Source organism: Cyanistes caeruleus, chromosome 6 (genome assembly GCF_971803275.1).
Source record: "Cyanistes caeruleus chromosome 6, bCyaCae1.hap1.1, whole genome shotgun sequence".
Taxonomy (NCBI): Eukaryota; Metazoa; Chordata; class Aves; order Passeriformes; family Paridae; genus Cyanistes; species Cyanistes caeruleus.
Genome location: NC_141706.1, coordinates 30,111,110 through 30,127,809, shown reverse-complemented (window position 1 = coordinate 30,127,809; position 16,700 = coordinate 30,111,110). Strand labels below are relative to the sequence as shown.

At 45.3% G+C, this 16,700-nt stretch overlaps 1 protein-coding gene across 2 annotated transcripts; it reads left to right on the top strand.

The window, feature by feature from the left end:
* Positions 1-848: 848 nt before the first annotated feature.
* F2 (coagulation factor II, thrombin) lies at positions 849-16,465 on the top strand. 2 transcript variants are annotated; one of them, XM_023928104.2, is made up of 14 exons: positions 849-6,734; positions 7,623-7,786; positions 8,766-8,790; positions 8,986-9,036; positions 9,536-9,641; positions 9,721-9,851; positions 11,490-11,786; positions 12,137-12,250; positions 12,533-12,656; positions 13,138-13,305; positions 13,635-13,808; positions 13,919-14,097; positions 15,348-15,418; positions 16,173-16,465. In XM_023928104.2, the coding sequence occupies exons 1-14, from the start codon at positions 6,521-6,523 to the stop codon at positions 16,314-16,316; spliced, it is 1,962 nt and encodes a 653-aa protein (XP_023783872.2). In that variant the 5' UTR covers positions 849-6,520; the 3' UTR covers positions 16,317-16,465. The 2 variants fall into 2 exon arrangements, with proteins under 2 accessions (XP_023783872.2, XP_023783871.2); XM_023928103.2 differs by lacking the exon at positions 849-6,734 and having other exon boundaries at positions 7,340-7,786.
* The last annotated feature ends 235 nt before the right edge of the window (positions 16,466-16,700 follow it).

Sequence of the window (16,700 nt, the reverse complement as noted above, 5' to 3'; positions counted from 1 at the left end):
CCACAGGCTGCAAGAAGCTTCCAAACATAAACCATGGCAAGCCAGGGTGCTGGGGACTGAGACTCAGCATGTTGAGCCCATCTCAACCATTAAGGCCAGTGGTAGGTGCAAAGAAGAGTTGGATAAGTGTGTTTCCCAGATCTGCAGCAGAAAAAAAGTGTAAATGGGACAGCAGGCAGCATCTGTCTGGATCTGTTGTCTCCCTCAAGTAGGGTTTGATTCAGTGCTCCTTTGGTCAGCAAGCTGTGCAAGGTGCATGCTCTGGCCAGCCCACTCCAGAAGTGCCTGCAGGACTCTGGTGGCAGGACAACTGGACAGGAATGCCAGAAACCCAGTCCTATAGGACAGACTGTAGAGATTTGTGAGAAGGAGAGCAAAGCTTCCAAGAACTTCAGACTGGCATTCCTAGAGCATGGGGGGAAGAGCTCACTGGAGGGGCAGGAGAAGTATACAGAGCTGGTAGAGGATTAGTGTGGCAGCCCAGGCCCTCCTCTAAATCTCTGTCCCAAAAGGGGATGATAAAGCACAGGTAGTGTTCCATAGAGTATGATAAAGCCTTCCTGTGGCTCTGCCACCCCAAGAAGCACTACTTTGTCCACCCTGGCCACAAGCCCCTCCTGCACACACAGTGTGGCAAGAGCTATAGTTCAGCAGGGAGCTTCAAGGCCCACGTGTTGGCCCATGGGGCTGTGTGGCCATTTCAGTGCACCCAGTGTAACAAGGTTTGCTGCCCCAAGTGAGATTTACAGGAGCAACAGGGCCAGCACCCCTTGTCCTGCCAGCAGTGTGGCAAGGACTTTGCATGCTGTCTCTCTCTCTGCATGCACAGGAAGATCCATTTGGCCACTGGGATTGGCCCGGCTGGTCCCAAGGGGTGCCATATGTGAGTGTCACCTGGCCAACCCCAGCTCCTTGTGCAACCATGCATACCTGCACATGGGGGAATGCACTTCTACCTGCAAGCAGTGCAGCAAGCCCTACACCCTGGCCACTAAGCTGTGGTGCCATCAGAAATCCCACCTGGCTGGCAAGCCCTGAAAATGCGAGCTCTGTGGTATGGGCTACACCCTTCCCCAGAGCCTTGTGCACCATGTGCTCACCCACAAGGTGAGAAAGGACTCTGAGTAGTGGCCTCACTTGCTGTGGACCTACCTCAGGCAGCAAGAAAGAAGCCACAGAGGAAGGCCTAGTAGGGGGGGCTTGTGGCAGAGCCCACCCCGCTCATGGTGTAGGTGCTGAGGCCAGTGAGTGAGGCTGAGCTGCTGATCACAGCCAGCATTGCTACTTACCAGTCTCAAGGCAGATCCCAGGTCCTGGGGCACATGGGACAAAGGCCATATGTCCAGGAGCAAAGGATATAATCAAAATCATCCTCTCTGAGCATGAGGACAAATGCATTATGATTCAGGATGAGGCCTCACTCTGTGATGTGGTCATCATCCAGGAGAGAATGGGCTTCAGAAGCAGTGGCAGAAGTGGTAGAGGTCAAGACTGATACTGGCTGTCCCAACATGCCCTGGCTGATCTTCTGTGCTTATTAAATTGAGGTAAAAAAACCAAAACCTGGCTCTCTCATCTCTCTGTTAGCAACAAGGCCCTATGGCTCAGCCCCAGGCAGAATTAGCAGTCTTGAAGGTAACTGCTTGTATAAATGTGGGTCTTTGCAGTAGCTGCTCACTGAAGCTATGAGCCTACACATGCCACATGCTGGGCCTGGCACAGGGAAGGCATTGGCTGTTGATGGGAATCACTTCCTAGAGAAGACACAGCATTAATGAGCAGTGCTTCTGTTCTGCCTGTGTTACATTGTCAGTCAGTGACAGTGCACTGCGGGGAAGGCAGGAAAAGTCTCAAAGCAGTGACTTTAAACAGTGCCTTCCTTTCAAGTTTTTTAATTACTTGTTGCTATTCAAGCGCTTTCCTGGGCTTTTATTCTTGGAGCTAAGCAACACTTCTGATTATTTGAAGCTCATGCTGGTGCCAGACATTACTGGAGAGCAGCTTCCCAAGTGTTTACAAGGTACCTTGTAATATGAAGAACATTTTTCACAATTAGCAGAAGTAAAGTCCTGCCTTGGAGCTAGGGCTGAGTGTTCCTTCTCTGCTGTCACCTGGTTTGCTTGCTGTCAGTTTTCTTCACTTACAGTGACCTGACAGTCTGTCTGAGGACATGAAAAGGATAGTTTTGTGTCTCACTGAGCAATTTTTAGTGTCCCCAGCTGAAAGGCTCCTCAATTCTCCACATAAGGTTAACTAGTTCATCCCTGCTTAGAAGATTTTCCATTTCCTCTCCACTTCAGGTTGGGTTCAGTAATTTTTTCTCGTTTCTCTTCACACATTCTTGCTTCCTCTCTTCCCCTACTGTCCTATGCCTGCACCAAAACATTAAAAGACAGCACTGCCACAACTACATCCCAATATCCCCTCTGCTCCATCTTCTTCAGTGCCTGTTTGCCAGCTGAGGCTTGCTGATGTAAATTAGTTCTGTTGCAGGAACAAAGTGCACAGCTATGTGAACTTGACCTCCTAGGAAGGGCTGACAATACCAGACCTAACAGGTCTTTCAGTCTTGCCTGCTCTGCATTCTCTTTTCACATGTGATAGGAATACTACTTTCATTTGCTGAATCCTCAGTTTTAGCTATTCTTGCTCTCTGTCTTATGACTCTCAAACATCTGCAATTCCCCAAAGTTTTTTGTTTAGTCTTGCTTAGTGATTTTAAATTCTCTGGGTTTCTTATACCCACTGCACAAGAGGAAAATATAGAGGCACCAAGGAATCATAAGTAGCACAGTTCCTTTTTGGGGTGCTATGAATGCAGCTCCTGTGATACTGCTAAAAGCTGCTGTTTGCAGTTTTTACATAAATTTTCTTTTCATGAACTTTTACAACCTGTTTGCAGACAAGGTGCTAGAGTGAGATCCACTTGGACACAAAGATGGAAGGTGAATTCAGATGATAAACCTTTGGGTGCCCTAATTTTTAATTATTTTCTCTATAGGGGCACATGAGCTAAGTCTTCCCTGAGTTCTTGGAGCACAGGCGTGTAAGGTGGCTTGTATTTGAAGCTGCAGTGCTTCCTACTGTTCTCTCTTTGGTGCCTATCCAAACTCAAATATTGACACAGCTGCAGAATGTTCTCACTGGAGCCGGGCTCATGTGCTGTGTTTGAAGCGTGTTGCCCTCTGTCACAGCAGAACTGGGAGAGAAGGGGGAGCAATGGGGTGGGGAGAACCCAGACCCCGATTGCCTAAATAGCCAACCTGCTTCTTTAGTCTAAGGTAATAGGAGAGAAATACAATGAGCAATTATGAATTAGGAGGTCTTCACAGGAACATTGTTCACCTAACAGTTGATCTGAGTAGGTGGGAGCATGTCTGTGCTGTGCTGCACGTATCACTTGGCTACAAGATAAACTTAGCTGGTTAATTCTGAGGAACCCATAGGTGACTCCCATGGGCCCCTAGTGCATGGGGAACACAGTGTGCTGCTTTCAGTGCCAGTGAAGGTTATGCTTCAGGACATCAGACATGGATTACCCAGCTGGCTGGAGATCTTGCACACCATTACCATTACAGGTTCAGGCAGCAAGCTCTCCTGCATTGGTGAGGCCCACCATGCTGGCAGGGCTTCACCAAAGCTTTGGGGTGCTGCTGCAACACTCCTGGGTGACAAATGCCAAAGTCTTTTCGATGACTGAGGTCTTTCATGCTTGCAGTGCCACACCAGGTGTCAGGCATGCACACAAGTGTTACATCTAAACCTCACACCAGGGTCAGGGTTCACCCCCTGGCCAACTTGTAAACTGGTTTAAACCTGACCAAGGTGTTTGAATGAAAAGGAGCAGGCTGTAAGGGAAGGAGAGAACTCTCTGGGTCTTGAAGTCCCCCCTGCACCTAGCAGGTCCCTGGCCCTCACGGACAGGGGAACCACCATGTGAAGGGATAAGGGTTTCATCTTTCTGATTGTACCCAAGGTGTTTCTTTGATCAAAGTGTATAACTCACTTTAGGAACAGATTGATAAATGCCCCAACTCCTGAACCAGCAAACTGTATCCATCACAGAGCTGACAAAGGCCCAAGAAAAGGGGCCAAGACCAAACCACCTATATTCTGTTCCTTGGAAGCTGAAAAGTAGTTACACAGGAAAAGAAATTGCCAAAGACTTTCTTTACTTAAAAAGAAGAATCAACACATAGAAGGAAAGAGATCAAAACTCCCAACTGTGTTATAAGCCATAACTCTGGATGGTAAAGGTATCTTAACTCTCCTGTCCTAAGAAAGAAAATAGCATCCATCATTCATGGGTGAGTGAAGGCAGTAAAAAAATTAAATTATAAAAATTTGCTTACAGGAATGGAAGTGTTAAATGCCAGAGTGGTAGAAGTCACCCCTGGAGAGATGATACCTGATGCATGCTGTGCTGCTGCAGAGGCTAACCACAGGAATGGGAGAAACAGTAGCCCTAGAAGCACATTATGGAATGAGAAAAGGCCACGATGTGAAGAGTCAGCATCTTTAATTACTGACATTGTCGTGAGACACCAGAAAGGGCTGGAAAGTGTCCCAGAATGTAGTAAAAATCTCCAGTTACAAAGCAAAACCAAAGAAACCAAGGAACCTAAGCAATAGATGTAGCCTTGAATAATCTAGAGATAAAAGGTTTCAGCAGTTACAGTTAACAACCTAGTTGCCCTGATAGGTGGGTTTATCTTGTATCATGGGGGAAAGAAAAATAGCAGCTGGAAAAGAAGCAGCCAGACATAGTGACAGAATCATCATCAGTTTCAGTAAGTTTTTCAAACAAATGCTTAAGCAACAAAACGAATGTAGGAACCAGAACAAAGTAATGTTAAAGGAGGATGCCATAGATAAGTATTAAAAGATATTCATAACTGTCTGATGACCAAACTTAACTGCTGTCTTGTAGCATTGCTTAAAGTTAGCCTTATATACTGCGTGATCCCATGGAAGGTGGTAAGACCTTTCCTTTAAAGGGAAGACAAGAAGAGGGTAAAAACCTATGCATAAGTATAACAACATTGACTTAACCTGCAGTGTAAAGGCTGCCTGGTTATTATAAAGAAGAGACAGAGATGCAGAAGTTAAAAAGAAAGTGACTGAGGATATTGAAAGCTGCTTGTGCCTCCTCCTTCAGTGAGGAGTGGAGGCGGCTGTGTGGGACACAGCAGCAGCTCTGACCTCACCGCTCTTGTTTGTGCTTTCCTGTCCCTGCCTATGCTCTCTGCCTAAATGCTGCTTCCCCTGTTAAGTAACACGGGTATTTCCAGGGTTGTGTCTAATCCCATGCACACACTCTATACCCAGGTCATTTCCACCCAGGGAATCTCAGCCAATCCTAAAGGTATCTTTCCAAAATCCAGAGCAGGGAGTAGAGATGTGTGTGGATGAGAACAAGAGATACTCTTCTGTGAGGAAGGAAGCCTCTGCAACTGCTCTTTGTACCAGTGTCCAGAGTCATTCCTCAGCCACCCTAATGCTAATATTTGCACTCCTTCTATGGAGATAAACATTACAGATGTATCAGCTGCACAGAGGCACGGCACAAAATATGCTCCCTGCTGGCAAGGAAGCACTTTTGTTCCATGTGGCAGTTCTTGAGACCACCCCCACACTGCCCTGCTTTCTGCTGTTTTTCCACTCTTGCCAATGGTTTGCTTGCTGTAGCAATCATTAGAACCTTCCCAGCTCTGGTAGTCCAATTCTTGACTTAATAGCTGATGTCATGACATCCAGACCATTCCTGTCTCCCTGTTCCTGGAAGCCCTTGTTTTTCTGGCTGGTTTTGTGTGTGCTAGCTCCCTGCTTCTCAGAGTTTCTGTTTCCTTTCAGATGGACTTCAGCATGTTCCACTATGGGGGAAAGAAAAGGGGGAGCTCAGCCTTCATGCTGCTTCATCCTCCTCCACTCAGTTGGGAAGGCACTGGGAAGAATGCACTGACAATGGAGCTGCTGACCTAAATGGGAGGAAAATTTAAATTCACAGTGGGCTGTCAAAGGCACCCTTTCTGCTCCTTGTCATGGGCAAGGGAGAAAGGGGAACACTGAAACTGTGTACTGTGGTGCCAAAAGCGCTGAGGCTGAGCTTGCTGATAACTGCAGGAAGGAAAAGAAAACTGAGCATTAGGAAGAATCAGAGGGGCTTGCAGCTAAAAAGAGAAGGACTGAGAATGGCTAAGGAGGTCTCAAAGTCTTCCTGCATTTGGGGCTGCTAGAGTACAGCCTTTGAGAACAGCCAGTGGCAGGGACCTGAACCAGCATTGTGGGGAGGCAGTGATGGTGCCAGGGCAGCACAGGAGCAAGGCAAGATAAAAGGAGCAAAAGCTCTCTGGCTGGGATGACTATGAGCAGGCAGAGGTACCTCTCTCCAGCCCAAGTTCTCCCTGTGCCCTGGGACAAACTTGTCCTCTTGCTACTCATGCCATCTTCCTACATATGAAATAGGAAGTAAGGAAACAAAGATGCTCTGACAGGAAGGAGAGATGCCAAGAGAGGAGGGATGAGTCCCACCGTCCCTGACACACCACGACCTGGAGTCCTGTTTCTTCATTCTGGTTCAATATTAACCCAGCAGGGCTGTGACTCTGCTTATTCTGCTTCCTTTGCAATTCCCCTGCAGCCAGGGGTATACAGCATGGCGCACACCAAAACCAGCATACTGAGGGGCCTGCTCTTCTTCAGCCTTCTGCACCTCACCTTGAGCCATGCTGGAGGTAAGACTCAAGGGAAGAAGTCCCAATAGATGATAGGAGGAAGAAAGATGGGGTTAGTTCTTTCAAGGGTAACACAGGTGGCAAGTTTTCTTCCTCAAGTCAAGAGGACAGGCTAAAAGCTTGAAGTTGGGAGCAAAAGGGTGCTGAGATTGGAATTAACATAGGAGAATGCAGCTGCATCTGTCAGTTGGTGACAGCAACTCAGTGGATTTTATGGGTCACCTGGGAAATGGCAGGGGACTGTGGCTCCATCCAGGATCGAGTGTAACACAACCATGGGGCTTTTAGGGATACAGTTCCTCAGCTGACCTAGGTGATATCAATTCTCCATTGTCTCCCCAGCTGTCCCTTATCAAAACTTTAGGTACAAAATATGCCACCTTCCTGCTCACTGCTCCTTTAGAGACTCCAAATGTCTTTTCTTAACAAGAAAAGCCCTCTCAGACCCACTACTGTGTGGGGGAAGACCTGTCTCCAGGTCTCAAATCAGGGGCTCTGAATATGAAATGAAACCAAGCTGTGCTTATCACAGTGGTCTGAGGTTGGCAAGCTGGAAATACAGTGGCTGGGGACAGGGACAGCAGCAGGCTCAAAGCAAACAAGCCTCTATCTAACTGCAAATGAGCAGAGCAGCTTTGTTGAGGAAGCAGTGCTCCTGTTACTTCTGTTCCCTAAGTGATGGGAGCTGTGACAGGATGAATTCCAGAGAGCCTGCTCTGATCAAGTGTAGACCTGATAGGGCTTCTCCTCTCCGTATGGTGCACTGGGGGAGGCTGGGCTGTGGGATCACCACAGCAGCTGCATGTGGTTTTTGGAAACTGAAAGGGGAGACAAAGGTGCCCTCTGGCTGTGAGCAGCCCTTTGACTGGCAGTGTTCTGACCTGATAGTTTTCCTGGAAAAGGGGCAGGCACTGTCACTGCTCAGGCGCCACCGACGTGCCAACAAGGGATTTCTAGAAGAGATGCTTAAGGGAAACCTGGAGCGAGAGTGCCTGGAGGAGAAATGCAGTTATGAGGAGGCTTTTGAAGCCCTGGAATCCATCGATCAGACGGTACGTACCAGGAAACATTCCCCCAGCCAGCCTCTGCAGGGAGACACCAGCAGGTTACACACAGCCAGAGGCCAGGGTTGTAATACTCAATTCTGTGAACCAAAGATAAGGTTGATGTGTGCACACCACATGGCAAGCTCAGGCTTCTTTTGGGGGCTTCCCTCCTTGAGATACCGCAGGGAATACATCTGAAAGCTCAAGTTCTTTTCTCTCCCTCTCCAAGCATGAAGTGACAAGGTGCCATTGGTCCTGAATAGCATCTTCCACCAGCTCAGCATGGTACCTCACACATGAGAGCTGCTGCCCCAGACACTCACAGAAGCACTGGCATAGCAGCCAAACACTGAGTGCAGGTGCTTCAGACTCCCTTGAGCTGAAGCTTTTGCACACCCTGTCCCTTTTTCTGGTTTCCAGACTCACTCACTCTGCCAAATTTGTGCTGCATCCTTTTGGAATTTCCTCCTAGCTCCAAGGCTGATGTCCCTGCAGAATTCCACACCCAAAAATACAACAGATAAACAGTTAGGAGGTTAAGCCAACAAGATGCTACCTCTGTGGAGTACTTCAAAAGCAATCAGCCTCAGGCTGCATGGTAGAGATGTAGATCCAAAGAGCTGAGCAATAAGTACATGTGATCTGTGGCCTTAGAAATTCCAGGTTCAGCTGCTTGGACTTCTGCACTGTAGTCCACTGCTCTACAGAAAGCTCTGCTTGCTCTGCAGGTTGATGAAGGCTGTAAACATCTTTGGTCTCTTTAGAAACAAGAGTACTGTCTTGATTCCTGAGTCTGATGTGTGGGAATGTGGTTTTGTATGGGAATGTTTAGCTTTGACTCCATAGTAATTGGTATAAACAGAGCTAGGTTAGGCTTTTTGTTGTGATGGGACATTAGCTTACTGGTTTGAATTGCAGTAGCCAAGAAGAATGTGATGTTCTGTGTCCCTAAATACATATTTTTCTTTTTTTTTCTATTTTACAGGACATATTTTGGTCAAAATACCAAGGTAAGTTGTTCTGAGTCCTGCAGGTACGCTTATCCCTTAGGATGCACTGTCTCATCCTGGAGAGATGGCTCCCTTTTAAGGGCTCACTTTCCAGGGCTAAGCACTGGTTTGTCTCTAGATGATAAACTGATTCAAATTATGATGCTTATTTGGATTGCTTTCATATAATGTGTTTCTTTCTTCTTATTTTGCTAGCATGCCAGGGCCTGGGAATGTCCAGGACAATTCTGGATGCTTGTCTAGAAGGTATGAACTTCATGCTGACCTCAATCTCCCAGATACAGTGAGTGCCAGGAACTTACTTCCTGCAGAGATTATACAGAAAAAAAAAAAATAAACTGATGATGGAGAAGCCATCTAATTATAAAGAAAAATAACTGGGGAGGAATTTTAAATTATTTCTTACTCTTTATTTCCCCACTAACCATTTCAACAGACAATCTGCCTTGTGCACTGAAATAGCATGGGGTAAATATCCTTATCCTTGTGACACAGTCAGGTGTGAGCAGCCTCTTAGAAAGGCTGTGAGCCAAAGCAAAGCACAGAGGCCTCAGGGATAGCAGCCTCCGATAAGGAAGGGAAAACTTAGGTGTGCTCTTCTCACAGGAAGGGGATGCCTCTGTTGTGCAGGCTCATACACCCAGAAAAAGCTAAAGGTATACATGAGATGGTACTTCTGACCTTGAAAAATGCAACATCCAGTTCTCCACTGACTCTGGCTTACACTGTGTTGGGATTTTGACAGGTAACTGCGCTCTTGGGCTGGGCCAGAACTATCGGGGAACAATTAGCCACACTAAGTCTGGGATTGAATGTCAAGTGTGGACAAGCAAATATCCACATATTCCTAAGTAAGTTCATCTCCCACATACCCTTAAGAGTTCTCTGGGAGGTCTTCCTTCCTAGCCTAACCAGCTTTGTCTCTCATAGATTTAATGCCACCGTTTATCCCAACCTCATTGAGAACTACTGCAGGAACCCAGACAACAACTCAGAAGGTCCATGGTGCTATACTCGAGACCCAACGGTGGAACGGGAGGCGTGTTCCATCCCCGTGTGTGGTATGCCTCAGCACTCCAGAGACCCCTTCACTCACAGCAAAACACTGCACTGAGACTGATACTAAAGCACTCAAGGAGAGGGTTAAGGAGGGGGAATGCTTACATGAACAGAGGTCAGTAGGAAACTGCATCTTAAAGGGTAAAAGTGCTGAGGAAGAAAAGTCACTGAGTTGTCCATACATAATGAGCTGTTTTGTCTACATTATGCTAATCTAGATCTAAATTAAAACCAGTCTCAGCAGTCCCCTAGAATGTTCTACAATTTCTGAATTTTCTAGTCAGTCACTCCAAAATCCTAATTCAGTTGTCTCTAATTTGTGACAGACATGAGTCAGTAATGTTTTTTGTTCTGAATTCCTACCTTTAGGACAAAATAACTAGTTTTTGCTTGACTGCCTGCCTTAGTATCATTCTCTCCTGTGGAGGTGTGCAGTTTAATACTCACAATTTTGAGTAAAGAGAAGATGCCATTCTCTCATTCTTGCACTGGACATGGAGGACCATCCCCCTACACTTACACATTCCAGTTTCTCCCCAGTACAGAGCAACTTCCCTGAGACTTGGCCTCTGTCTCAGAAGAACTGGTAAAGGAGAGAACCTTCTCATACAGCAGAAGTTTCTCTTCCAAAAACATAGACTAGAAGCAACAACTCATAAGCATAAGTTAGAGGCTGGAAACCATTTTGACATGGGACATTTTGATATTTTAAAAGCCATTACCATTGCTCTGGTCTGCAGAAACTAACAAACTGAGAAGAAATACTGCCCTGCTTTGAGGCCATCGGGCATCTGTGCTACTTCTGTTCACCAGCAAATTTCTAACCTGCAGTATCTTACAGTTACATTTCCATGTGCATAGATATAGCAGGATTAGAAAAGCCTTGGTTTTATGCACAGTTCTTTTATAATCATGTTGACATGAGTTAAAAAACAGGAGCAGCCCCACCGATTAAGGTGACTGCTACTTGCCTAGTGACTGTTGTGGACCAGACCAGCATGAATAGTCAAATAGGGTCTCTCTTCACATGGGGACTCTCCCTGTGCACAAGGAGAAAGCACCTTGATACCAAGCAAGAACAGATCATTGGGTACCCACTCATTCAGGAAATGCTGCTTAAAACTTGCAGTCATTAGGACACTTGCAAGAAAAAGTGTGAAAAGTCTTGCAGGGAAATTTTTCACTTATCATTAGACATAGATACATTGGCAAAAGGTAAAAATTGCCATTTCAGTAGAACAGCACAGTAAAAGGCTCCCCCAAATATGGCCTAGTTAAGCATTTCAGAATAGGTGTTGGAGGACCTAATACAGCAGAATTTTGATGCCTGAGACACCTACCCATCCTTTGAGCTGGTTCTCAAAGATGCCCCAGAAGGCAACACAGTACTGTTCCTCATACCTTAGTGACAAAGAGAAGTGTGATGAATAGTGCCAGCCTCACTTCACATACTGCTGGACCACCTCTGACACTGCAATATTTTAGAGGGCCACCACATGCATGGGAACACAGTGGGAGTTCCCAAACATAATGGGAGGTTCCACGGAACTCTAGGCTTTAGAGAAGGGGGTGTGGTGCTATTTGTTAACAGCACCTCTGAGTATATAGCTGTGGCTTAAGACAGCTCTCTGTCTTTCCAGGTGAAGATAGAACAACAGTTCCATTTACTCCACCAGCCACAGAACCTACCCCAACGGGACCTTGTGAACCAGAGAAAGGCATGCTTTACACAGGGGCTCTCTCAGTCACTGTGTCTGGAGCTAAGTGTCTGCCATGGAACTCCGAGAAAGCCAAAGAGGTGCTCCATGGAAAAGACATTGACCCAGAAGTGGAGCTGCAGGAGAATTACTGTCGGAATCCAGACAGAGATGATGAGGGTGTCTGGTGTGTCACGGAGGAACCACCCTACTTTGACTACTGTGATCTGCACTACTGTGGTGAGAAGTCTGCATAGGTTTGAGGCAGTGACAAATTACAACAGGAGTAGAATGAAGTGCTTGGCCTGGGAGGCATAGACAAGGATGTACATGTAGTCTGCCCATGGGAGTCCTGTTTGTCCATATATCACATGTAGTAACGTGCCTGAAGTGCATAGCACTGTTACCTCTCTCAGGTATTCTCCCTGAAAACTCACAGTGGTGGACAAGGCATGTTAGAAAGAGCACTGGTATTTTAAAACATCATTTTTTCATCAGACCCACTCTGTGGGGAAAGGAACATTTACACTGCTGATAATTATGGCAACTACACTTAAGCCTTTTACTATGTTTGTCTTTCCATTTCTCAGACAGCTCGCTAGAGGATGACAACCAAGAGTCTGAGGGAATATCAGGACGTTCTACTATTCCTAAAGAGTTCAAAACCTTCTTTGATGAAAAAACTTTTGGTTCAGGTGAAGCAGGTGAGCAAAAACTCTCTCTCTATATATAGCGTGTTTGCAGAAGGGCTGGAGCTTCTTCCTATTTACTGTTCCTCAGAAACATCAGCTAGCCAAAAGCTGTTAAAAGCAGGGCAAGATACTTAAATTCCTTGAAGAACTCTTGGAAGTCAATATCCAGTTCCAATCATGGAGCTAGTAAGCACTTCCTTTCTAAGATCTTCCAGCTTTGCATGCTGACAGCAGACAACAGTTGTCCACTGTGAATCAGGTAGAGCAGCAAATCCAGATTGCTTGTTTTTTCAGATTGTGGCAGTCGTCCTTTATTTGAGAAGAAAAAGATAACAGACAAAAGTGAGAGGGAGCTGTTGGATTCCTACACAGGAAGAGTTGTTGGTGGTGATGATGCAGAAGTTGGCAGCTCCCCCTGGTAAGTACTGTCTTTGCATTTGGGAATTGTGTCTGTCTCTCTTCAGCTCAAGCAGGTAGAAATAAAAGGGCTTTCCTATCTTAGGCAGTTGTGCATGAATTACAGATTCTAATCTAAAGTTTCTCGAAGTGGTTGACAGAGCAGTACTAAAATAGCTGGAAAGAAACTCACCTTTTGAATCAACTATGCAATGCAAGAACTGGAGGAAGCAAGTGTGTTGGTGTGTTTCATCTTCATGTCTTCCTCTTTCCAGCTTTGCTGAAACAAAAAGGATGAGAAACTTCTCCAGGTGAAAGAAATGGGGAAAATGGCCTACTATATAAGACATACATAAATGTCTAGAAAGACTTTTTCTACAGAGCTACTTAGGCAGTTTTGTCAGTATTGTGCAATGCTGTTTCCTGCCCACTGCCAATTCTGCACTTTCTTTAGCAGGACCCATTTAGTCCTGCTAAGGCCTTCCTTCTTCCTCATCTCTCAGGCAGGTGATGCTCTACAAAAAGTCTCCTCAGGAGCTGCTGTGTGGTGCCAGCCTCATCAGTGACACCTGGATCCTGACTGCTGCTCATTGTCTTTTTTATCCACCCTGGGATAAGAACTTAAGTACAAATGACATATTGGTGCGAATTGGCAAGCACGTAAGAGCAAAGTAAGAGTCCGAATGAAGTGAGAAGGAACTAGGCTTCCTTTTGAAGTTATGAGATACTTTGAAGTTGGGCTGTCATTCAGTATCCAAGGAAATATTATAGCTAATGTTATATACTTCTCAATAACAGGATCTAATGGGGCTGTCATTTGCTGCTCTTGCTGATCTTGAAAGGTTAAAGTGAAAGAAAGCAAGGAAGCCTGGGAAATCTAAAAGGGTGCTCCTATGTAAACACAGCATTATCTCAGAGGGTACAAAGATGAGAGTATCAAATTCTAGAAGACTCTCAGCTGCTACTGTACAGCAAGTTCTTTCCTTCATAACTATTTCAGATATGAAAAGAATAAAGAGAAGATTGCTCTGTTGGATAAAATCATCATCCATCCCAAGTACAACTGGAAAGAGAACATGGACCGAGACATTGCACTCATGCACTTAAAGAGACCCATCAGCTTCAGTGACTACATCCATCCTGTCTGCCTACCTACCAAAGAGGTTGTGCAGAGGTGAGGAGGAGAATGAAAAAGATGACTTCTCAAGGCTATTTGCAGTAAGAGTGCCAGGCAGGAGAAAGCTGTTGCAATACATTTAATTATACTTGTGCTTCCTTCCACAGGCTGATGCTGGCAGGTTACAAAGGGAGGGTAACTGGCTGGGGAAACTTGAAAGAAACGTGGGCCACTAACCCCTCCAACCTGCCCACAGTTCTGCAACAGGTCAATTTGCCCATTGTAGATCAAAGTACCTGCAAGGCATCCACCAGAGTTAAAGTCACTGACAACATGTTCTGTGCAGGTAAGTAACACTGGAGTCACAGGCACAAGTGAAGGGCTCTGAGCTCCTGGTGTGACTCGTGCAGCAAGGTTACCTTCTGATAAATTTGCAAATGCCCTCCACAAAGAATAACTTCCCTACGATAAGAACTTTCTCAGCTCTCAGAAAACATGAAGGCTAGAATACTTAAAGCTAGGAATAAAGTTTGCAACTCCAACCTGTGTAAGGCACAAGTCTAATGGTACTAAGTAGCAGCAGCAGCTGTGGGACAACTAAGCAGAAATAAAATTATCTTTTCACCAGTTCACAGAGCAGTTCAGCGACTTCTTGAATTAAAGGCTGCACACCTATTATCCTATCTACTAGCTTGTCTCAATCTTTTGGAGCCCATTCATACTCATGGCCACAAAGTTTGAAGGCTCCTACCTTCCTGAATCTCTTCTAGCATCATACCCTTTTTGAGTGAGAAGTGGGCACAGAATTCAAGTTACCAAGAGACCATGGATTTATGTAGCAGTTTAATAATCTCTGCTGAAGAATTTAATAATTCTTCACTTGTGCAGACTTTGTCAGTTTCTACAAGCAAGCCTTGTGATTTTTCCCTAAATTTGTGCTGCTTGCATTTAAACATGTGATTTGCTTGAGTTACGATGGAAGTCAATTACATGAGTGTGCTGAAAACACAGTTGTTATTGATTCTTTTTCTAGACAACATTCTTTGAAATAGCTGAGATGTGGACATACAGAAAAAAAATGGAGACACGGGTGATGGGAAAATGCAAGGATACTATCTATTTCATCAGGAATGAACAAAATCCTCTTTCTCCTCATAGTGAGACTTCAGGAAAACAGCTGGGGAAGAAAGGTCAAGCAGAACTCAAGAGTGACAGGAAGGTGAAAGTGTGGACAACAATGTATCTATAGTAAACAGAAGAACAGGGAACATGGATTATTACAAATAAGTTTCTAAGACAAGAAAAGCACAGTAGCTCAAGCTACAGCTGCTGTACAGTGTCAGTGCCAACAGTAACAGCAATTCTGATGAAACAGGAATGGGAGCACAGAGGGTGGATTCAAGAATGCTGCAAAGACAGATGCAGACTTAAAATTTTTACATATGTGAAAAGCACAAGTCCAAGAGTTGACAGAATCAGAAAACAATCTCATGGGTACCAAAACATTTATGCCATGTATCCCAAAACTTGAAAGAAAACGTGGCCAACACCAGTCAACTCCCCCTACAGTCAAATGTCCATTTTTCTTGCCTGTAGGTTACAGTCCTGATGCATTAAAGAGAGGAGATGCCTGTGAAGGGGACAGTGGGGGACCTTTTGTAATGAAGGTATGTTCAACGAGTTCAAGCTTATAAGACATACAGCAATAGGTTTGTTCTATGCTGTACTTCATACTCTAATGAACAGCAGCAGAGCTGAGCCACTGCTGAGTGGCTGAAGCAAACCCAGCTCGTGCCCAAGGGGAGCAATGGAGACAAATCCTGCAGTCATCCAGCCCCATTTCGATACTGAGCTCCCAGCATATTGGGAGATCACCTGCAGGACACATGAGTGATGGCTAATTCTTAATTACAGATTTAAGAGTAGAGACAAAATTACTCCAACAAACTCTGTTGGAGGTGCCAGTCTGAATCCCAAGTTAGCATCCATCATTAAACAGGCTGAAGCACATCCAAGGTTTAGATGAGAGGGCAACAAGCTAATCAACAATCTGCTAAACAATCCAGAGCATAAGTCTTACGAGGCACAGCTGAGGGAGCTGGGCTTGTTTAGCCTGGAGAAAAGGAAGCTCACGGGAGACCTCCAGAAAGGAGGTTGGAGTTAGGTGGCCCTCGGCATCTTCTTCCTGTCAAGCAACGGACAAGAGAAAATGGCCTCAAGCTGTGACAAGGCACGTCCAAGCTGGACATAAGGAGGAATTTCTTCACTGAAAGAGTACACTCAGTGCTGTGGTTTGGTTAACATGATGGTGTTTGGTCAAAGGTTGGACTTGATCTTGGAAGTCTTTTCCAACCTTAATGATTGTCTGATTCTATCAAGTATCTTGCTCCTTGTCCCAATACCATTTTTTCTTTACTTTAGAACCCAGATGACAACCGTTGGTATCAAGTGGGAATAGTTTCATGGGGAGAAGGCTGTGACCGAGACGGCAAATATGGATTTTACACCCATGTATTCCGCCTGAAAAAGTGGATGCGAAAAACCATCGAAAATCACGGCCGATAGATGAAGCATTTACTTTCCTTGCTCTCAGTTTTGTTACAATGCTCCACTTTAAAACATAACATAGAAGATCATGAAGTAAAACAAGTTATATCCTTACAACTTGACAAAGGAAAGGTCTTATCCCTTGAAAATAAAAGCTCTGAAACCCATCTTCTTCCTTTTATTCATGCTGAGTTTAGTTTGCAGTTGGATCTAAGTCATGACAGTAGCCAGGAGTACCACAGCACTAGCTATACCGCTAATTACTGCTGTGCTTCAAATTCCCCTCCCTTCCATTAGCTATAATCAACAGGTTTTGGACCTCACATAATGGCCTTGTCAGTCACAGCAAGCAAGATTACGCCCTCATGCATTACCCTTTTCCTCCCTTCAAGGCAACTGATT